Consider the following 24058-nt stretch of genomic DNA (forward strand, 5'->3'; position numbering starts at 1 on the left):
TCTGCTGTGGTCGGAAGGCATCTGTCCCCCCAGTAATGCTAGCATTATCGCCATACATCAAAGTGTTTCGGGCTTGCATAATTGAGTTAACGAATGTGTTGGAACGAAACCTGATCCTTAATTCCTTGTGAGCACCAGGGTCACAGTGTGTGCAACCACAGACAGAAAGAGAGAGAGACACACACAGAATGAGAAAAGCTTTAAACCCCTGCAACAACTGTGGGTTCACGCTGTGGCCTTGGCAATTCGCACAGTGGCCTAGGACAGTACCAAGCTAATGAAAAAACAACAGCGGGGTAATGCTGGTGTGGAGCTGGGGCTGTAACATCATGCCCACTGCACAACTGCCCTGGTAAGCACTGGCACCGATCACAGCTCCAGTTGTCACAGCCTTAATCCTGCCTGCTGAATGACCTCATCATTGCCTGCCTGCCTCTCTGCAGCTGCCGTCATGACCTTACCTCCACAACACGCTCAAACGTACATGCAAAGTAATTAGATACACTGGTGAAGAGCCAAAAACATGCAAAGGTTTAAATGATAAGTTCACATAATTTGTATTACATGTCTTTGCTTGTTATACCTGGTCGGTGCAGACTGAGTTCATGCAGTTTGAGTTTTAATTTTTTTCCGCTAATATTTCTGCCTCCACCTTAAAATGTTGGGAGGCAAATGGAATTTTTTTTTTGAGGTCCTGCTTTAAGTATTGACAACAATGTGTTTTCCCAGAAACAGTCTTACTCTCACTGGAAAATTCATTAACAGATTTTTGTGGCCAGGTTTTTATGGTTTCTCAAGAGAGGTTGCTATTTATAATTCTGTATGTTCAGAGCTAATATGAGGGGATTCTGCAAATCATGATTTATGTTCAAAAGCTAATGATTAGCGCTGAAGCTGTATACCCTGTGTGTCGCAAAGGTAAATCACAGGCAGGTTGGATGGATGGGTAACATGTCTTGTCATCTTGTCACAATCATTGTCTCTAAATGTATTCATCATAAACCTGAAAAGTAATTTTTGCTCTGTGTGTTTGCTGTCATTATAATCATCTCCTATTAACAAATATTTGAATAAAAATTTGGGATTTTGCAGTATATAATTCAAATGTACAAGTCTGGATTAGGGTTGTTAAACATTTCTTTTTTTTGCTGAACCCCAGAAAACACTGCATGGATGATGCTTTTTCTTTTTTTCTTCTGTGAACTTTAAGCATATTAATCTTTTATCCACATAAACAGAATAAAAGACATCAAAACAAGGGTGTGTCATGCAAACATGAAGCTAATTTACATTCTGTGTACATTACATGACGGCTCCATATTGCACTCACATCAAACAAGATCAGATTGCTCTGTACATGCAGACCAAATTAGCACAAAGACAGATATTAACATACACAAACACAGATGTACGGTACATAGTGTCCATGAACATATATCCGCTCACAGACACGCGTGTGTGTGTGTGATGAAAATAAAGAGACACTTGCTCTGTTGGCACCTCCTCCAATCACACACGCCGCCTCCACTCCTTCATCCCAGCTGTCACAACTGCAAAAACTCCACAAATACACACGCACACTCTCGCATAATCACACTCACCCACACACACCACTTTTCCTGCTCACACCTTTTCCCGCTCACCATGGCTCCCTCCAGTTGGTGCTTGCGTGCCCACTCTCTGCTACAGCTTGTAATGTGGTGTGTGTGTGTGTGTGTGTGTGTGTGTGTGTGTGTGTGTGTGTGTGTGTGTGTGTGTGTGTGTGTGTGTGTGTGTGTGTGTGTGTGTGTGTGTGTGTGTGTGTGTGTGTGTGTGTGTGTGTGTGTGTGTGTGTGTGATTGTCTTTTATTACCATGGTTCCAGCTGAGCTCAGACATGGAGAGCCCACCTCTGGTCATGCAGCATGAAGAAGTGGACACTGCGTCATGTTCTATTCTGGCCTCCTTTAAACTGTGAAAAATTACAGCCACCCAAAACTCCATCTGTTCTGCATCTGAGAGCAGAGCAAAGATTGAAATGGCAGTGGGAAATTTAGACATGCATTGTAGACGATCTCTGCTTTTGCTCTGCTTTATGCCTCTTTAGTTTTAGCTTCGACTGTCTGCCACTGAATGTCATGGTCAGTATGTGAAATCTCCCCTGTGCTTACTCTGCATGTTTTTATGTTTGTGAGTAAGACAGTGCACTTAACGGCAAATACTTCCTGTTCGACACCATGTGTGAGGTCATAAATCTGACTAGCGCAGCAACGGAATATTGTGACACTGATGCTTGCAGGAAGCAACCCGGATTAGTGAAGATTTACTGTTGGGTCTCGGATAACACACCCATCACTTGTGAAACACACCCATCACTTTTTCTTAGGATGAGATCCCTCTCTGCAAGTGAAATAAAACTCTTTTGCACCTCAAATGCAACCCATAGAAATGCAGAGCAGATTCAAATTAAACTCAACTTAAAGGGCCTATGTCCGAATAAATAAGGGGACTGAAATTAGAAGCAGCTATTTGGGAAAAGTGGGCCCCTGGTAGTGATTATTGCCCTCCTAAAGTTTTTCCATCCTGGTACACTGGCTCAGACTCTTATGTCTGGATCTTTTAAAGGGTCCGGAGAGAGTTAGGCATGTATTATTTTCAACACTCCAGATTAAACGTTGCTGCAATTCTCTGAGGCCTTGGTAATACAAACCCCCCTGCTGGGTTACTGTGGTATTAAAAATGAAAAAAACAAAATAAAATAAAAGCTGTGACTATATAAATAGTGTTAAATTGGAGGTGGAAATTACAAGTGTGACACTGAGATGCTGTGATGACGTCTTTGGAAAGGTCAGAATTAATGGTGCCACTTTTTACTACATGGAGGAAAGAGAATTAAACATTTTGCATCGTGACATATTTGAAGTCAGGGCTTGACTCCACTGGTTTAGCACATTAAAACATGGCAAACTGAATAAAATGATCATGCCAAGGCAGTTTCAGTCCATCAGACCATATTGTTTGCAAAGGATCCAGGTTTTTGTACATTATATGTGTAAAATAATGAGTGCAAATATAGAGGGCAAAATTCTCTGTTTTGGTCTCCACCTCAAAAGGAGATATCTGACTACTTTAGAGATAAATGCACCAGTTTACAAGCGGGCCACTACATCTGTCTGCTGTGTGGTGCTGAACTTGCAGCTGAAATAATGGTGTGAAAGTAAGAGCAGAGTGACCCAGAACAGTAAAGTTATGTTAATGAACAGCTTATTTATAATGGATGTGGCACATTGTCTTGCATCATAAGGTTGAAAGGGTTAAACTTCCATTAAAGATCCATGAGTCTTAGAGACAACGCAGATTCAGATGACAGCTATATGTTAGTTCATCAATATGAACAACTCCTTCCTCACTGTTGAAGTAATAAGAAGTCTAGTGATGAGTACGTGGAAACTGTTGTGGTTATATTATGTGCATGATAAAAATTTATATCAAATACTCTGTAGGATTTTTCTTTTCTGCACTTTTGTACACACTGAACAAACAACACATGTGACACTCGCTTTACTTTCTCTCCTTGCTTTCTACTCATACATGCTGTTTCATTCATTTCAGATGCTTCATGGAGGGAGGGAGTGCCAGGCGGTACCAGTCCACTGACGATTAATCTCGCTAAGTCTTGACAAGCAGAGATGGTGGCTGGCAGGGTTCCCCTTGCCCCTCCTCGTGGCACTGGGGCCACAGGCAGCTGAGAAGAAAAGCAGCCAGAGGATCAACAGTTGTTACGACGTTGGTTGAGCGACTGGCCAGGCTGCTGCTCACTCGCCAGCCCGCGTTCAGGGCACCTGACCCTGGGTAAACTGACAAATGCTTGGCCTTTGGGTGCGCCTGTAGAGTGACAGAACCCTGAGAGTGTTCTGACCTTATCACACCAGGCACAGACACACGTACAAATGTACACACACACACACACACACACACACACACACACACACACACACACAAATGCATATACTTATAGCCACCGTATGTCTGCAATTTGATCGCAGTCAAACACCTGAATGGGAACAATATGCTCACCCACACTTTTAAAGATGTTTGCTGTGGGAATTGCACAGCTCAAAGGAAACTTCCACCCAGGAAAGAGTGTAAAAATGTACACTAAATTATCATGTTGAAATTATGTAAGTCAAATCATTCTTAACTTCTTAGTCACAGTTTCTTTAGAATACAGGGTACTGGGAAGGAAACTGTAATTTGTCCTTGTAATATTTATCTATCGAATGTCTTTGAATTTATGAATTTATGACTACCTGTGCTTCCGTATAATAATATCCATCCTTAAATAGCAAAGATGACAAAGACTCTCAAGTGGCACATGTATGCTGAAGGTTGATCTCTGCAGTCCTTACTCCGCTTCAATGTGTGCACAGGGGATTGTCAGGGATGAGCTGACAGGACTAGAGGAGATGTTTGATCTACTTTTGTGCTGTCGACACCCCCCCTCTTGTTGGATCATGGAGTGTAAAGCAGAACAGTCGTGCAGTTTCTTCCCAGGAGTCAGGATTGATGCAGCAACATTTTGAGGAGGTCTCCAGCTGCCATATATGCATAAGGGCACAGACACACAGAAACATATGCTACAAACGTACTCATGTTTTCCAGGAAATGTATAGTATTCACATTGAGCATGTTTAACTCATCTAGATAAGTTTTGAATTTCTCTGAAATTGTAGAGGGAGTCCACTGACTCTTATCCACGTCCCCTATTCCCTCCAAAATGCCCAGCTGTTGCCACAGTAGACAGCTGCTTTAGCAGTAGAACAAATCTCAGCTGTCAAGGGGACTTGTGCAAGGGGGTTGGTGGGTTTGGGGGTTTTTAGCCCCTAAAAGTAGTGCCACTCCTCCCCGCAGTGTGCACTACCAAGGATGGAGTGTTGAAAATGCTGACAGAGGACAGATTCAAGGACAGAAACTAAAGGCAACAGCTGTCTGTGCTCAGCACCTTTGACCTGGGCACTCTGGGGTCAAATAAGTGACATCCTTCCAAAAAGACGTTGCATAATCATTTCCTCATTGCTGTGTAAACGTACATATTCGGTCAACTAAAGGAGGAACTGCATATGTTGGATACTTAGTTTAAATTAAATTTTGTTACAAAACTGTCAGGTCAAGAACTGAGGCTCAGCCCTTACAAATAGGTGATCAAATGTCATATTGCATTTACTGCACATTCATTCATTTTCAATAGCCGTTTTTTCCTCTGTCATGGGTTGCTGGGCTAATGGAACCTATCCTATCCGACTAGGGGCATGATGCAGGCTACACTCCGGGCGCTTTGCCAGTGCACCGTGGAGCCTCATATAGACAGACAAACATGTGTGCACACATTCACATCTACGGGTAATCTGAGAGTGGCCAATTCACCTGAAGCGCATGTTTTTGGACCTGGGGGGAAGCCGGAGAACCCAGAGAGAACCCACACAGACATGGGGAGAACATGTGTGGCGACAGCGTTGCCCACTGTGCCACCGTGCCGCCCCGCCATTTATTGTTTATACGCTCCCTTAAAATACAACTTATTGTCTTGAGTTTTTTCCTAGGTTGTTTAGTAATCTGTTTTTATTCTGTTTATAAAGGGACCCTCTTTAGAGTTTATTATTCACACCATATCTCACAAAGGTCAGAAGAAACACAAGCACACAAACACAGCCTCTTGTTATGGGAACTCAGCAACGTCTCTGGGCTACGATCCTTGAGTATTTTCTAATGAGGCTGGACAGGCTGGCATTTGATTAGAAAGATGGTTGTTTCTTTGATATGTTTCATAGTATATGACATAACAACCCTGGGAACATATATGCTCTCATTAATGGCCACAGAAGGTGCGATTCTACAATATGGTGCTATTCTTTGCAACAAATGTCAAAAATGTGTGTGGCATCTGTCATGTTTGATGAGGCAATTGATCATGTCCTAAATTCCAAAGAGTGTGGATAAAAGTCGCACAGAGGCCAGCGGCCATCGTTTGGAGAGTTCTGGTCTTATCACCAACCATCTTATCACTGGAAGCCGCAGAAACCTGAAAACCAATGTTTCACTGTATAAGAGTTAATGTTTGACATCTACTGTAAATGAATAACAGAAAAGATATGTGGTACATCTATCCTATGTCATGATAAATAAAGCATGTATTTCCTTTGCGAAAGTTTGCCTCTTTTATAATAAGAAAGTGTACTTTTTGGGAGGGATATTGTGTGAATTTTATCCTTTCATTCAGCTGACGTCCTCCTCTGTTAAGTGTGGAACACAACATGTTACATTCTTATATCGCCCTCTTGTGGTGCAGAATTACAACCACACGTTCCACAGGTGGCTGTTATAGATTGATTTTTTTTTTTTATTACACATAATGCTTATGCAAATAGAAACAGCTTCCCACATCCAATCACATGTATTTGACAGCTTCTTGATCGATAACTGGTTAGAGTATGGCACAACATATTATACAGTAAAATTAGCCCTGCCCTCCAGCTATCGAAAGTCTCCCGTATGCATAAAATAACACATGGAAGTGATGAATGAAGTAGAGAAAATCAATATGGTATGGGCCATCATAATAACATTTAGGAAACTATTTTTAAAGTAAACAGATTATTTATAGGTAGTAAACCTGGAATAATGTCTTATTGCTCAAAATCAGAATGCATTAAAATATATTATTTTCACAAACACATTCGGAAGTGTAGCACAATCCATATTCCAAGTGGAACAAAATGCATGTTTCATTTTCATTTTAAAAAAATTACACGCGCTACCCTTTGATATATTGTTTTGTACTATGCTTCTTGATTTAGGGTTTATTGAAGTGCATCCCAGGTATAAAACACACGAGATTTACACAAATAAATAACAAACTTCACAAAATTCAAAAATTTCAGCTTTAGAGGGAAGAATTTGTTCACGATTCCGTGTTTGCGCGCCAGCTTTCAGCACCTCGGACAGCATCCTGCGCTCTCTGCCATCAGGATCCTCTCCATCAGGATCTACTGCAGGTCATCTCGTTACCTTGTCAACAGAAAACGTCACGTGGTGACACCGTGTAGTGTCTTCTTTCTCATCCGTGTCCACACACTGAACATGTATTAATTTCATGAGTGTACAGCGTGGAGATAAAGTGTTAAGGTGATCTCTGAGGTCTCCTGACTGTGGTGCGCTCAAGGGGGAGTTTTCTGCCACATCACATCTAATTGCTGCCGCGACAGCGCGCAGTGTTGGAGCTGTTTTGGTGGAAAGAACAAGCTGGTAGGAGCAGGAAGCGACTGAACAACACAATCGAGTTTCCACCTCTATTTTTTCTAGGGAATAGTGACAAATCTGATTATTTAAATTGCTTTACTCCAGCTTAGATCGTGCGAAAATAATTTTTGGTTGCTGTTTTGTTTTTTTGTTTTTTTTTTCCCCGTAAATACACTTCAGAAATGTCTCGCAAGAAGACTGTTAAAAGTAAAGCCGCAAACAGCAGCCCGTCTGCGAGCAGCCCTGCAGGGAAAGCTTCGAGCGGCAAAGCTTCGAGGAGCAACCCGGGCATCGTTCAGATGAACGGCGTGGTTCATCCCAGCAGACCCTCCATCAGCAACAGCAGCGAGTTTTACGACATCGCTTTTAAGGTAAAGATGCGTGATGTTTCCGTTGCGTTATAAAGTGCAAAAAAAAAAAAAAAAGTGCTTTATTTCGTATTTACTTAAACGCACCTGTTTGTGAGGAGCGATTTGCCCGATTTGATGCTCATCTTGACTTTTACAACCACCTTTCGTCATTACGCAGCAGCGAGCTCCTCACTCCAGCTGTGTCAATAGACGATCGATAAACTGGAATAGTGGACATGCGCCCTGCGACGGCTAACAAACAAACCATTTACAACTGCACGGTTACTTACTGTATTTGTATCTAACCACATGCGTGTTTCCTTCACCCAGATCGAGTGTCACTTCACCGCGACTCGAAGACAGATTCTCACCCACAGATTCTCACCTTAGTCCCTCCGCAGCTTCGACGGACTACAATATTCCATATCATGAAGCTTTCATATTAGTATGTGTCTGTTTGAAAAATAATCAGATAAATCCTTCCATCCACGTCATTTCACTGTAAACTCTCGATATTTCAATCTAATTTAGGACTTTAATTAAGTCTTAAATTTCATTATTTTTCCCTTTCTTAGATCTTGCTGTACTGTTTATTTGGAAGACCGGATCAAACTATATCATATCTGTTGCTCTAGGGTGCCTTTGAGTGCATCTTTGCAAATATAAACCTGTCCTGCATTCATCTTTCTAATAGTGCTAGGAAAATTAAAAAGAATATGTCTTTTGTAAGCTTTTGTTCCATGATTTCCTGGTAATTACTTGAATGTCATTCCACAGCGAGACAAAGATGAAAAATAACAACATTTTTATCTATAAAAACCTCAGGGCAGAGCTGCAAACATTTACCTCCTGTTTGAGTGAGTAGAGAGAGAAGATATAGAGATAATTAAAGACATTTGAAGCAGAAGAAACAAGCAAGCAGAGGGTGAGAACCTCTGGCACATCACAAATAGCCATATTTTGAATCTGTTCCATGCTCCAGTTACATCCCATCATTCCTCATCCTCTGTCTTTCATCTCCTCCCTGCTTCCTCAGTGCACCCAGGAGGCACCTTTGGATTTCCATGTCTCGGGCTCCCTGTCCCTTGACTAACCTGATAAGAGTAATCACATCAATCCCTTAACTTCATCACAGCTTAGAATAAAAATGAGAAACACAAGACTCTGTGCTCAGCAGAAATGGAGATCAGGATGCCTGTTGTTGGTTTTTCCACACACAAGCATGTTTGTGAATTTAAGGTGGTTAGAACAAAAAAAAGACTCATCTACCAGGAACCATGAAGAATAGTCTCACATGCAGTATCATACTGATTAAATAGCAAAATACCAGTTTTCTACTGGAGTACTGCTGAATGATTTAGATTTATTGTTTCAACTTTGACACTTATCAGTGATATATCAATATGTTTTATTATATCTTGCTGATCTTGATCATTTTGTTCTTAGTCTTCTTCATTTTTAGTCACTCTCACGTCCTCCATCACCATGTGATTCACTATCACTATTTAAGGGGTCAAGAGTAGACTGCAGCATATCATTTGTTCAGATGAGAAGGTGATTGGTTGTCAGTCTGAAGGGATGCTTCAGGATCTATACCCTTACAGGGGTGAACAAGAAAGATTGCAACCAATCCATCCCACCTAAGACAATCATTTTGAGAGTCTGCAGGCAGGAGGTCCATCAAGTTCAAACCCTCACGGGAGAGAATCAGTTTTTTCACCACGTCTGGTTGTTTCAAACTTCAATCAGGCCCCCAGTGTTTGCCACACCTTATGTTGGAACCAAGCTCATAGTTTTAAATCATATTGTTTGCTCACCTTAAATTTTGTTTTTATTGATGGTGTTTCTATTTGTCATTCATGGTTAGATTTCTCCTGACTTCCACCAAGATGCTACATCGTATTTCTTGTAAGAGCAAACATAGATTTTGTACTTTTGATTGAACTTTTCCCTCTTGGTTTCCTGTGTAGGTGATGCTGGTTGGAGACTCCGGTGTGGGGAAAACATGTCTACTGGTTCGCTTTAAAGATGCCGCATTCCTGGCTGGAAGCTTCATCTCCACTGTAGGCATTGATTTCAGGGTGAGTTTAAATAAATGGACCAGAAGTTTAAAAAAAAAAGAAGACAAATCCTCCACAAAAATGGGGCCATGTTATGAATGGGAGACACTCAGTGTCTTTAATAGCCTGGAGTTATGAGATTCTCCTGTATTAGAAGTCTCACATGGTAGGATATTGATTTCTTAAATTAGTTTGACATGGTTTAGTTTCGTTTGCTTCCCTCGGGGGTAACTGTGTCTCTCCTGTGCCAGTTTGTAGTCCTACACAGGAGGCCAGGTCTAGGAGACAGGAACACATGATGACCCACTCCATTAGGCACGCCCTCCTGTTCCACAATCACCACATGCACATTTTACTTGCATAAAGTTTTTTTGGTTTTTTTTAAATTCACCTTTAGTCAACAGGTTAAATAAGTGCAGGACAATCTGATCAAATAATAACCTCAGGATCTTTTCAATTATAATCTTAGGTGTCTTTCTCCAATTTGAAATTCCTTGCCAGTAGCATACACATGTCTTTATGTGCATTATTAAGACACACCTTTGCATTAAAGATACTGCCTTTTCGACACAAGCTGCTCATCCTCCTTGTTGTTATCTATTACTCATGTTGCACAATCTCCCCGAGAAGTGAAGCAATAGTTTGCTATATCACTATACTCCTTTGTTCACAACGCACTGATATGGATGTGTGTTAAGCTAGCCTCAAGCAGAGATTACAAATTGTCTACAAAGCCGCAAAAAGTTCTTCACAATTTTTTTTCACAGGTGCAGCATAATTTCACACAAATTATGACTAAATCTTGACATGTAGACTTGATTTAACTTGATTTTAACTAGACCCTTTAACTACACTTCATGCTAATTGAAACTACTTTTGGCATTTATGAATGCCAGAGTTTAAATTAATTACAACTTTGAGTATTTAAGTAAAAATGTAAATAAACCCAAGCTGAGACGAGTTGCTGAGTGAGCCGGTCCTGCTCAGCCTCCCTCCTCACTCATAGTTAGTGCTTAAAAGCAACCACCAGACCTTATGTACTCAGTGGAAACTCTTCATGTGACTTTATCTCTGTTTTCCACCCCCTAACAACGTAAATTAATTTATCTGAAAGTTAACATCATTACGTTAAGTGGAATTGCAATATGACATCCTTCATACTCTTGGGAGGCATACTCTCCTGAGTGTGTTTTTTTTCTGTGAATATGTGTCTAGCTATTGTAACCATGTGTGTGGGTTGGATGATTTTGTGGGAGGATGAGGAGTTGACTCATTTACTTCTATGGCATCAATTATAAAGCTCTAGTGTCCGTAAACATTCAGGTCTGTCAGAACAAAGCAGTGGTCTTCATCAGCTCTCTCTCTCTCTGCATTTTGAGTTTACTACTAATGCTGGATACTATTTAATTACTAGTCTGCTCTTTTGTCATTTTGACTTCTGTTAACAGTGTTGCATAGAGCTGTGTCACATAAATCGTTATTATTTATCATCCTGTTCTGCTCGATCTCCCATCCCATAAGGATAGTTGGTGTCATATCTTATTTCAGAAGTAAATAATGCAAAAATTGCCGATTTGATATACTGTTATTATCTGTTTTAGCATGCCTGATACCCTGTTTTTGAATAAATACATGTTAAGTTTCGCTTTATGTGATTACACAAGGGTGAGTGAGTTTGAGAAGTTGAGAACAAGACTTTGTTGAAAAGGAAAACATGAAGGTCCTTAGTGTTTGTCTTCCCATGGAGGATGCACACAGAGAGACAGGGAGTCGTTATTTTTAGGAAAAGACAGACAAGACAAGAAGAAGACGAGGCAATTTGCTTTGTATGGGGATTTGATCCACTTCCCACTTCAAAGAAGCAGCGACATGCTCTGTTTTCTCCACACCCTTGTTTATTGTAGTTTCATCTCCTTCTTAAGCCTCAGTATGTTCTCAGGATGGCGGAGCCTTGTTAGGATTAAAACACAGGGAATCAGAGAGGAGAATGTAACTCAAATTGCATTAGACAGTAAAATCTCCATTTAAAAGGATCGTTAAGGGTGATAAAAAGAAACATGTCTATATTGATCTCTTGTAGCTCATAACATGTTATTCAAACAGTTTCTAATTCTGATCATTAGTGCTCAACAGTAATGGAGAAAAAATTGATTATTTATTGCCAATGTTACACATTTATGAAAATCCAGAATAACTTTGGTGTGATTTTATGACTATAGATAGATCTCTGTGGGACTGCTTGTAGTTTATCTATTATCATTTACTAATAAATAACGTCTGCGTTTTTCTCTTGAATATAGCACCTTATCAGAACTAAACCTTTTACTGAGTTAAGGTCAGTTTCCCAGCAATAAAGAATTTTTGTTTTTTTAGAAACTGTTCAGTCACAAATAAGTGCATACTTTGCTGTAAATTATATTAAACTGAACACAAACAGCAAACTACTATATAATGCAGCAGGTCTGGGCTTTGAGTTGTCATTAAAATGCTGTTGCTAACTGGGTTTGTCGTTGGGATTGCCTGAATGTCAGAGTTTATCATCGTTCTTGATAATGAGAAGCAGAGACCTCATGATTTTTGGCTTCTACCCTTTTTCTTTAATGATGAGCTTAGACGTGTCAGAGACATGAGGCTGGTGTAAATGACGACTGCCTCTCAAGTGATATTTAGCTCCTTGCTGTCTGAGAGAAAGGGACATCTGTCACTTCACACTCCAGTCTGATATTGAAAGTTTGAAACACAAAACTAGAATGTTCTACCTTCCCGATCTTGACTTTGGAACTCAGTCAACCACCTGCTATTCAGTGTGTGTGAATAGCACTGACCACACCCCACAGGGTTAATAAGCTGGGACATGATCAGCCACCTTCAGAACTGAAGAAGTCTATTGGATGAGAGACGAAACGTCTTCAAGAACTTTCTTAACGTCCAATGGATTGACTTAAACAGCTTTGGATAACCATTACCTGGATAAGTGAGAACCTACACAGACGACCTGGTGTGATGATATATCTTTTGAAGTTTTACAGAATTCACAGAAAATTTGCAATTCTCTGTCTGGCCCATGAAGTTTTTGTTATTTTTACATTTAAGGCACTTTTGAACAATTATTTGCCATTTTATGACCCTCTGCTATGATATTGGTTGTGTTCCATTCACTATGGCACAAATTGAATTGGACAGTAGTGGGAGTGTCTGTGGTCCTGGACACAATTATTCCTATCTTTAGTGTCTTTATTGCAGAACCCATATATTTAAGCAAATTACGTCAAAATCAAAATTTCTGCTTCTTTTGTAAAGTGCACTTTAAAGCTCAGAAGCAGATTTCTGAGAGACAGGCATGTAATTAACTCACAATCCTAAATTGTGCTAAATCTAAAACAAAGAGGAAGCCAGTTACAATTTATTATAGCAATCAAAAGGTAACCAAGACTAAATAGCATTCCAGACATGCTTACTTACATGTGTCCACACTCACCCTGGCCAGTTTGACTTAATAAGTGAAAGTACAGTGAAATATACAGTGAAAGTGAAGTGAGCCAAATTTTCCACCATCATTTCCAGTTATTACACGATGACAGTGTCTGATTTGAAACAAAGCTACACAATTATGCAAGTAAGTATACTCTTTGATACACTGCTCAAGTGTACCAAAACAAAAAAAATACGATTTGGGATACAGCAATAGACTCTGGGGGGTTAAGGGACGCACACAGAGGACACATGAGTCATCCAGGAGATCCGACGGAGGAAAAGCAGTGAAGAAAACACAGGCAAATCTGATGAACTGACGCAGCAAGGAAACACAGACGAGCTGACTATTCATAGGGGGAATACTCAGATTATAAACACCGAGCTAGAGGATGTACAAAGATGCAGGAACAACAGACAATCATACAAGAGGCAGGTAATAAATAATCAGGAATAAACACAGAAGAAGAAAAACCTCCTAATATAGGAAATAATAAATACATGCAGTCATTCTTTGTAGTCACTTGTCATGTGTCGGGTCACCGTGGGGCTGGAGCCGATCACAGTGGACTGTGGGTTTGAGACAGGGTACACCCCGGACAAGTTGTCAGTTCATCAGTTCATTAGTTGTACAGCATAACAAAGGAACACAAAGCCCTTTACACCTAACAATTCTCAATTTGACATTCTCTTTACCACATTTAGTTTTTAATTTGATTCATTTCAGTTTAATTAGTGAAAGAGGCTATTTTAAATGCTCAAGATGAGCAGCATAGAGCGAGAGTGGAGGAGAAAACACAGCCATGAGGCAGACTTAAATCATCGCAAGTAACAATCACTCTGATCCTCCTCAGCAAAGTGATGCAAAGAGAAATGAGACGCGACTGCAGATGGAAATAGAAGAAACAGGGTCTTAAAAGATAATTATAGGAGTTATAATTTAACCATGTTTGGTCCAACATGCAGAAAGAGGAGAGTTGTTACAAACTAGCTTTTTTGAACTTGATCATTTAATTTCAATACCATGTTTCTGATCTGCTTCTTCAGTCCACTTATAGAATGTATTGCATGTTTCAAGGCGCCTCCATTACTGACCCCTGAAGCTAACCACATCGACCTCACGTGGTCCAGACCACTAGAGTTTTACCTGGCCTGGGTGAATGTTAATTTCACAATCAACAATTTCACAGAATGAGCAACATACAAATAATCAAATATTGCGTGGGTGCTGGATGACATTCCAACAAAAGTGTTTATTTTGTAGAACGTGATGCCCAAATGTCAACTTCAGATTCTTGCTTTCTTTCTGGGGCCAAAAGATTCTAAAAACTTGAAACAAAACTTTATGTCCTCGAGATTCAAAAATATGAGTGGAAGGAAATAATTTGGTTGAGGGGCCAAAAGCATTGACTGAAGACTGAATCTAATCGGAAATCCAAATAGACTTAATCTACTTTCTCATGTGGCAGGAAGACATTATTTCTTTCCTTTTATCCTATTTGCACTCAACCTCACCTCTTGGCACTGGAGGCATGTAATCCCTCAATCCCCCGGTTGACTTAAAGCTGTGGTGGGAAGACAAGCACCACTTCTCACCTCTGCTTAGAGACAAGTGAGCTTCTCACATCTGTCGGTTGTATCTGCGGCGCCCCGAGTGAGAAACCCTTTATGAAACTACAGTTCCACTTCTGTTTCTCTAAACATAAAGCTTGTTTAAGGAAGACCTTGAATTGTGCTGGTGAGGATTGTCCATCTGATTTTTAGCTTCTGAAGATGTCTGCCTGCTGCTCAGGACTGCTTTTTGTTTTTTTAAACGGACAGATGAGTAACAATAAAGTTCTGCTGACCAGTGAACTGTTGAATTAATTGTTCAGAAGGTTGGTTTTGTCCTTGAGAATGAATAAAATACCATAATTGTAATGAACCTTTCAATTTTTTTAAGCACCATCATCAGTGCCTGTCTAATATCTTGGCAACTGTAGACTTTTGTTTTGACTATTTGTCTGTTATCCAGTCTTTTTATTGTTCGTCTGTAATGCAATCTATTTATTATTGTCTTTTCTTTTGAGCTTTTGTGTCATTCTGCACACCCAGCGATGGATTGGATGTGTGAATTTATGTGACATCCTCTCTGATTGAGATGCACGGCCACCCTTAACCACAGCAACAACTTCTCTCTTGCTCCTGCCAGATGTATGAACAAAACGTGCAATAACTCAACTCATATTGGCATATGATGTCTACCACAACATTTGAAAGCTCCCAGTGAGTTATTCACACATAATTGGTCCCCTATGGACGAACAGCTCTATGCTGGAGGTGAACAGTTAACACACTGCGAGCTCTACCGGCCTTAGATAATGAAACATCACAGTAGTGGTTCAGAAAGTGTGCCTGACAGATTTAGGAGACAAGGATCGCACCTGGCATGACAATTCATCAAACCCTTCATGTACAGTAGATCTCAGTGATTTACATTTTCAGAGCTGCATGAAGGAAGACATCTCTGCATGCTTCAGCCACAAGGCACGAGAGAGTTTGCCACTGAATAATGAGGGACTGAATAAAATCAGAGACAAACAATACCTCAACAACTCTTAGACTGATTAGCATTAGCTTTAAAAGTAGCACGACCATTAGAACTTTCAACTATACCATACAATTTCCAGTCAGCTTGCCAGTTAGGAAATATTGGCTTTCATCTGGTGAATATTCCTTCTGTCACACCGAGACTGTCTTGGTTATCATGCTAGCATTCATACTGCATAATAAGTGTGGGGAAAAAATAATTGAAGAAAAAAAAAAGCAAAATGAAATGTTTAAACTCCCAGAGATTCAGCATTTTTTATATCTCACTAATCCAACAGCATCACATGTGAATCTACATTAAAGCTCTTAGAGTAGCTGCTGTAAACAGACTTTTCCTATATGGTGACTTCCCAGTCTCATCACTTACTCAAAGCATGTTACAGCACATGTCAGCATTCACACAGACAGTCATACAATGGAGACCGAGGTTGATGTACAAGAAGCTCATCAGGGATTCAGTTTCTTGCCCTGAGATGCTTTGACAAGTAGACTGCAAGGGTAGAGGACAAACCCATATCTATATGGTGAGTGGATGAGTGGTTGGGTGCCTGAACATCAGGGCTGTAAATCTTTAGGTGCATGTGAGGCAGTAAAACCACATGTATGATAACATGGAGACAGCAATATGGTATTAGCAGCTCAGTGTCACATTTGTTGTCATTCTGCTTTTGGTTTAGATTTTTTTAGCGTTCTTACAAAAACTACCAGTGAGCTAAAGAAAGGGCAACACACAGAATCTGCACGATGGAAATAATATCTAAATTATAAATTCTCATTTTTTTCACAATTAAGGCAGGATTGAAATGAGAAGGACCAGCTGTTAATATTTTAATATAACCGAAGAAATTTAAACTATGTTGGAAAATTCACCAATGAATTAGGAAATATATGGAGGTTCTGAAAGTCGTTGTGTGCGCTTTACTTGTAAACCTTCACAGGTTAATGGTAGTGAGAATAGATGGAAGGAGGCAGCAGGCTGGTTCTGTTGGACTCATTTACTTGAAATGTTAATTTAGCTGTGAATCTTTTTCAACAAAGTGGAAGCGTTGAGAAAAGATGCCTCGACTTCCTCGTCTAATGACACCTTGAAATGACCTTGAATCCTCATCACTCTCCATGTAAATGAAACACTACGCGTCAACCAAAGGCATAGATACCAAGTACTGTATAATATTTTTGTTTTTCCATTATTAGCTAATTATTTTCTCTATAAAATATTAAAAGTGTGTTTGTTTGTGAAACACCATAATTAAGGGGTTCAGTTAAGTCATTAACTCACACAAGTTAATATTTGCCAAAGTGCACCTTGTTTGTTGTAAAGGGTGCAGTAATTACCTTTTCAATAATAACAATCAATTAATAATAATAGAATCAAGTAATAATAGATCATTTATGTGTATTGTTTAAAAAACACAGCATACTGTAAATCCATTTCTAGTAGAAAATTTGGGAGGAAGTGATTCTTTAATATCAAGGAGGCTCATTGTTCCAACACTGTTGATGTCTGTTATCAAGACACCTGAATTTAAAGCTGTAAAACTGTTTACTCTCTTGACCTTTGACCCCTATAATATTGAGGTAATCATCCCGCCTCAATGTTCAATCACAAAGGTTGTATTTTCTATGGTTTGGTCTATGGTTTGATTCTTTTTTATGTGGAGGTTGTGTGTTTTCTCTGGGTTCTCCAGTTGCCTCCCAATACCCAAAACTGAGGTGAAATGGTCACTCCAGTTGTCTGTAGGTGTGAATGTGCATGAGTAGTTTGTCTGTCTATTACTACAGACATTTTCCGACATCTAGAGATATTCATTCATCTTCAAGAAGATGAATGAATAAGTCTGATCAAAGAAAATGTCTGTTCACCCTATAAAGGCTTCAATAGTCTCCTATAAATTAAAAATCTCTTCAACAGTAGATTGTCGAAGGCAGAGCCCTGAAAATGTGAAATAAGACACTGGAGTGGTTTCTGTTCTGTTGTATTTAGCCACACATACACAGACACGTTTCATAGCTGGCAATGACACATAGAAGCAAAGACACACACACACACAAACACACACACACACACACACAGCCTCGTGCAGCAGCAGTTTATGAGCTCACACTGATAACAAAGCTCAACAGATGTGTAACTCCGTAATGAACCAGGGGAGACCCAGGCTGGCTGATCTATTTATGCATCTTTCTCTTCTGAAGAAAAACAACTTTTTTTTGCATATGGGGAGGGGTTGTTTTTATTTTTCAGTCTACCCTGTGGGTTGCTGAGTGTCATATTGACATGTCTGTTAAATGGCTGGAATCTCGTGGTTCAGAGGAACACAAGGTCATCAGATTCAAACATTTGATGAGGGAGTGAGTCATGCGAATAGTGGAGGCTGCATTATTTTTGTGATCCTGACTCCAAGGTAAAAATATGAACTTGGGTCCAAGTCTTTTACATATTTTGAATTAAAATATAGCATCAATATTCTTAAAATTCCCACTTTTAGGTTTTATTCGATTTTGCAACTTCTGTAAATTGGCTTTTTGGCTGAGCGTGCATCAATATGAAATGAGACACTGAAGGACCGAATGTGTGACTGTAAATTTCTTACATTTAAATGGCTGAATTAAGCACTGCTTGTTTTAAAATAAATAATCCGACTATTTAACTTAAACCATATATAAACACAACTTTATTCCTATAAAAAAATGCTTACTTTCTTTTTCTGCAAAGATTTGAGAAAATAAAACCAATGGTACCATTCTAGGATTTTTTAAAAATGTATTAACACACTTTTGACAAAGAATGATTAAAAGAGGGCATCAAACATGGAGAAAGCAGCTCTGGCATATGAGAGGATGATAATGGACCATCATAGAAATCAAGCTGTGACTTGTTGATTCCATCATCTTTTCAGAAAGCCTCTTCACTGCGTATATCACTAACGGTCACGGCCGTCTTCATACATCTACCGTTAGTCTTTATTTTATTTGTTTACAGCTTCTATACATTTGTCCTTTTCTTTGTAATTTGTGTAGGAATGACTGATTTCTTCATTCTCCACCCTCCTATCTGCCTGCCTCCTTTTTCTGAGTGGGTGCAATTAAAGTGCCAAGCCTGATCTGCATCTATTGGCAGTGATGTTTCTTTCTATTTGAAATATGAGCTGAGTTACGGTGAAGTAGCTCAGTCAGAGGCACCCAACACACATTCAGTGTTTGTATTTGTATGTATATATGACCTTTACAGATCACCATTTAAAGAGGATTGTCAGCAACTGTTTTTGTGAGTTTAGTTTTTATGATTGATAAAAAAGATAAAAACTAAACAAAATGATAGTTTGAGGTTTTTTGTAGTGCTTATATATAACCACCAGGCCCTAAACTGTACATTGAGTCTTCATTTGAGGGATATTTTTATTTTGCATGTGTAAATGTGTGTGCATAGGGTAGGGCTTCACTTCTACCTCAGGAGGTGTTTTGTAATTAATGAAAATGAGCTTTGCCACCTGCTGTCCTAATGTCACTGGGATCTGGACGTGATCCCTGAGGAGCAAGATGAATATTTAACCGTGGCATGAAAGAGGTGGGAAGTGATTTGTTGGGGTCCACACATACGAGCAACGTCAGTTGCCCATATGTGTGGACATAAAAATGGTAAAGACAGAAAATGGACATAAAAATGGTAAAAGAAGAATAAGACAATTAGGAACTGATTCAGGAATTGATTTACTATTTATTCAGCATTTAATTATCTCATCCATTATAGGCTGCGCTTTGTTAAAGGTTTATTTCTTTATTGCACATTTTTTTATTGTCTTTCCTGGAGAAACAAAAGAGCTGGTCACGTAATGGTTAGTACATTAACACCTACTGTAGATCATCAGTTGTAAATGCAAAATTAAAACAACAGTAGAAAATAAAATAAAATAACTTAAATAATGTGCCGAGATTACCAAAGATATCAAATGTCTAAAACATTCCAAGTGACAAATTCATAATTTTGGAACTATAAAGCATTTCAAGCGAAGCAGCTACACTGTGGGAATAAGGCTGGTCATTCATGGGTTTAAAAACAAGACAAAAATCGTTTCTGAAGTTCACATGTAAACAAGGACGTAAAGCATTGAATGATTTGATTTCATCTCCTCTCTTAGCACAAATTAAAATCCAGGCAGCATCAATATTAACTGGTTTTAATCAGGCGTACAGTTGCAGACCATCCACAGAACAATGAAAATCAATATTAGTTTTGTGCAGGATTTGCACCAGGGGTGGCATGTACTGTATATAAAAAGCAGCCCATTGTGGGCCCTTGTGGAACACCACAAATGAGAGGAGGATGAATCTCCAAGCATCATAGAGAACATCTAAGGAGTAGAACTCTGTCTGGAAGAAAATGGATAAAAAGATGATAAAATGCATCGATTAATGTAATGCACAATGTGCATATTAACTGATGCTGTGTGGTTAGGGTCCACTGAATGTTACAAGCTAAATAAAATGTTGAATCATTTAATATCAGACTTTGTGTTTCTGCATGAGTCCTCATGTTTCACCACTGTAACGGTCCTGCAGACATTAATGAGGCAGGCTTTCTTTTTTGCAGCAGAGCAGTTGTCTTTGTGACATGGCCCCAAGGCCTGCTGTTCTCTCCATTTATCTCTGTTTTCAGCTTCACCAGGTTGCTCAAGTGAGAAAGTCAATAACACGAGAGTTCCAGCTATTACACTGACAGTAAGGAATATTTTGGGGAAACTGACTTGCTCTTCCAGTCAGTGCTGTGATTGATGAGCACAAAACCTTTATTATAAGCCCCAAATAACCTCTTTGGATTCCTACAATAAGGCAAGAATTATCTTAACATTCAGTTTTAGTGGTGTAATAACTGCCACAAAGAATGGGAACTCTCTTTTATAGGTGTCCAATCGTAAATACTAAACCGGTAAACGTTTTTATTTAACCAATTTCCATTCATTTATGTCCTTATAGGTGCATACACACACTGGCTGAAATCACTAACACAAAAGAAAGGATCAGCTAGTTTAGCCCAATGATGAATGAACATGTCCCATGGTGTCTGTGGGTTCCATGTGTGCTGTTTAAAATGATTTATTGAGCTATTTCTGGCTACAGGACACTACCCAGTGTATCTTAATTGAGTGCATCTGTGTCCTGTTGTTTGAAAAAACTCATTCAGCTTCATCAAGGAAATGAGAGGAGGCCAAATTCAGAGTGTTTCATATTTGTCACAGAATGTTCAACTGCTAATCAATATACAAGAGGAAATGTTGGAGCTCTTGAATTACAGTGCAAGTGTGTAACTGTAAAGATATTTTGAATAATAATAATAATATTATCATAGGACAGTTATATAACAATTCAATACACATCAGGAATCTAGGTTTTAAGCTATATAATTGTAACAGCTAGTTAAAATATCTTTAATAAAATAGTTTAGGGTGTGTTTCTGTCTCTCATGATTCACTTTCATGACATCAAATTAAAGTGCATTTAAGAAGAAGTATGCTTTATTGATCCCCGCAAGGGGAAATTACAAAGTCACTCGGTTAGTTGACAAGTATACAGGCCCCCTGAACACAGCACACAAGGGGGCCTGTAAGCATGCAGTTAGTACAATCACATTAAACTACACATGCCAGGGAGGCAGAGTGACGGGCAGCGGCTTCGGAACGCGCCCCAGTTTTGAGCAGCTTGTAGGGGGGACGGCACCTTGCTCAAGGGCGCCTCGGCAGTGGCCGGGAGGTGACACCTCCCACCGTCAGCTCACACTCCTGGTGACATCATGGCGGGAGGGGGATTTCATCCGCCGATGGCTGGGGCAATCCGTCTACGAGACATCTGCTCTACCGCTGAGCCACTGCCGCCCTTATGTCGAGTTATGACCATCCCTGGGTTTAAATTTCAGTGACAGTGTGGAAGTAAGAGTTGATGGAGACAGATGATTTGAATTTAAATTTGTCTGAAATAAATGTCATCAGTATGTCGCACATAGACTGCAAGATGTGCGCCTCTGTTATTAGATACCACACATAGCATGAAGTTGCTGTTCTGTTGTTGCCTCTGATTGTTCTCCTGGCTTTACTTCATACACTTTGAAAAGCAATGACTTAAAAGATTTTTAGAGTGACATAATGATATTTCATGATTTATCAGTTATTTAAGTCACAATATAGATGAAAAAATGTAGTTATTTTATCTGCCAACAGTTTTAAACGAACAAACCTGTGATATAAGAGCTGATCCATAAAGCTCTCATCAAAACTGTCACCATGTTTCTTTCAGAACCAGCTGTTAAAATAAGTGTCTCCCTGTGGGCATGGAGGATAAAGAGATCCAGTGCATTTGTCAGTACAATAGTGGGAGCTTGTGCAGAAAGTCTCTGTCAGCATGACTGAGGAAACCTGACAATGAGGAGTCAGTCGACTACAGAGCTCAGATCTGTCTCCCCGTCACGTGATGGCGAGGAAATAGAGAAGATGTTGAGAAACACATCTCTCTACCTCTTTCCCATGCTGTGAGTTTGTGTCATACAAAATGTACCGTCACATTTAACTTCCTCCTCACACCTCAGCCGTTCAGGTTTCAGAAGCTCACACTTAAATGTCACTCTGAGCGCTCCCTGCACATTTGGAATTCATGTGAAACACCATCCTGTACTGATTATACCATAACCCGAGGATTGGTAATTAAACTGATAACATCCAGCGTCTGGCTGTTAAGGAGAGCGGTTTGGATTTGAAGATAAGTAGACGTGTTTGGAGGATGTTTGCTGGAGCTCAGACAGAGAAGCTGCTTCTCAGCCATTCCTCTAAATATCAGGTAAACACAGAAGAAGGCTGTGATGACTTGTAAGATGTTGAAGATTTGGGAGCTTTTTAAAGCAAAGTGTGTTGCTGTGGGAGTTATGATTGACAGGGTGAAATATACAACTTTAATTCCCTGTCTCACTGCAGTGGATATGGCTATGTAAGCCTCTCAAATGCTTCCTAACCAACTCAGTCCACACACTTCCAGTGCTCTTGTACCCTTTTACTTATTATGTCCTATTCTGCCTGATTACAAGTCATTCCTCCAAACAAATCCAGCATAATTATCAGTGCAATAAAGCCTGACTAACCATAACTCAACCCACAATGCTATCATGAGGCTTTTTTTTTTCTAGAACACTAAATATTTATGAAGCTTCCAAACACATTATGGGTTGTTTTTAGCGACGACGACAACAGAGACAAAGTCTGTTGAGAGATTCTTATCAGAACACACTTACAAACCAACTCTCAGACTGACTGGGCCGTGAATATGTATGAGATTTCTCCTTTGTGATTAGAAGGGTGGTGAATCAACCGAACGTGTCTGAAGAGGCCATATCTTGTCAGGCCTGGACGTCCTCTGTTTCTACTTGAGTTAAAAAGGTCGATGCTGACTCTCACAAACAGCTGAGGATGATGCAGGTGATGCATTCCGCCATGATTCATTTTCTCTAAAAGATCCTGATTATGTCTTTCAGCAGCATCCAGAAAATGAGAATGCTGCAGGAAAAAAAAACATTTCCCAACATATGTTCTGTGGGGAAAAAAAGGATTTTCTTTCAAGAAGATTTGTTTAAAGTGTGTCAATATGATGCAACACTCCTTCAACAGTTGCAGCAAGAGTGATGTTGATGAATAAGGTGAGCGGCTGATGGCAACAGGCAGGGTCACTCCAAAGATTGATTTAGCTGACTGAGTCGCTTGTTGTCAGGTCGTGAATCCACATGGGATACGAGCATTTCCAATATGTATTAATTTGTACATAGCAGGTTTCCTTACCCAATGCAAAAGGATATTTTTATTCTTGCTCCACCAAACTGAATTCAGTTTGGTGGAGACTTGCTTAGCCCTGTGACTGAATTACTAGCACATTCATTTGGCTGAGCTTCACCCTGTTGATCAGAGCAGATCGAAGTGGACATCAGAGGAATGTGACCCTCAGATGGAGAGATGGAGGGAGGTGAGGAAGGCACGGTGGGTTATTTCTCTAGAGGGAAGAAGTGAGGCTTCATCAAACGGGTCCAAAGTGAGGTGGTGACGTGTAATATTGATGGAGAGAGGTGGGGATAGACTGTACAGACAGGCGTCTGAGAACAAACTCGTGCCTTCACACAAGTCAGGTTTATATTGAAGCACTGACACTTCTGATTTTTTGCTTTTATTCCCAGAATAAAGTCCTGAACATTGATGGAGTCAAGGTGAAGCTCCAGGTAAGATTTTATCCTGATAGTTGAATGGCAGTAGAAGAGATGCCGTCAAGAGAAAATTGTCAATCAAAT

At 39.8% G+C, this 24058-nt stretch overlaps 1 protein-coding gene across 1 annotated transcript in view; it reads left to right on the plus strand.

The window, feature by feature from the left end:
* Positions 1-7456: 7456 nt before the first annotated feature.
* Positions 7457-24058, plus strand: part of LOC137610007 (ras-related protein Rab-26-like) — a 37551-nt gene continuing 20949 nt past the window's right edge. Inside the window, exons 1-3 of the mRNA XM_068337398.1 lie at positions 7457-7645; positions 9595-9705; positions 23948-23989. Of these exons, the coding sequence (XP_068193499.1) occupies positions 7457-7645; positions 9595-9705; positions 23948-23989 (342 nt within the window). The remainder of the gene's footprint in view (positions 7646-9594; positions 9706-23947; positions 23990-24058) is intronic.

The sequence above is a fragment of the Antennarius striatus genome, chromosome 16 (assembly GCF_040054535.1).
Source record: "Antennarius striatus isolate MH-2024 chromosome 16, ASM4005453v1, whole genome shotgun sequence".
Classification (NCBI taxonomy): Eukaryota; Metazoa; Chordata; class Actinopteri; order Lophiiformes; family Antennariidae; genus Antennarius; species Antennarius striatus.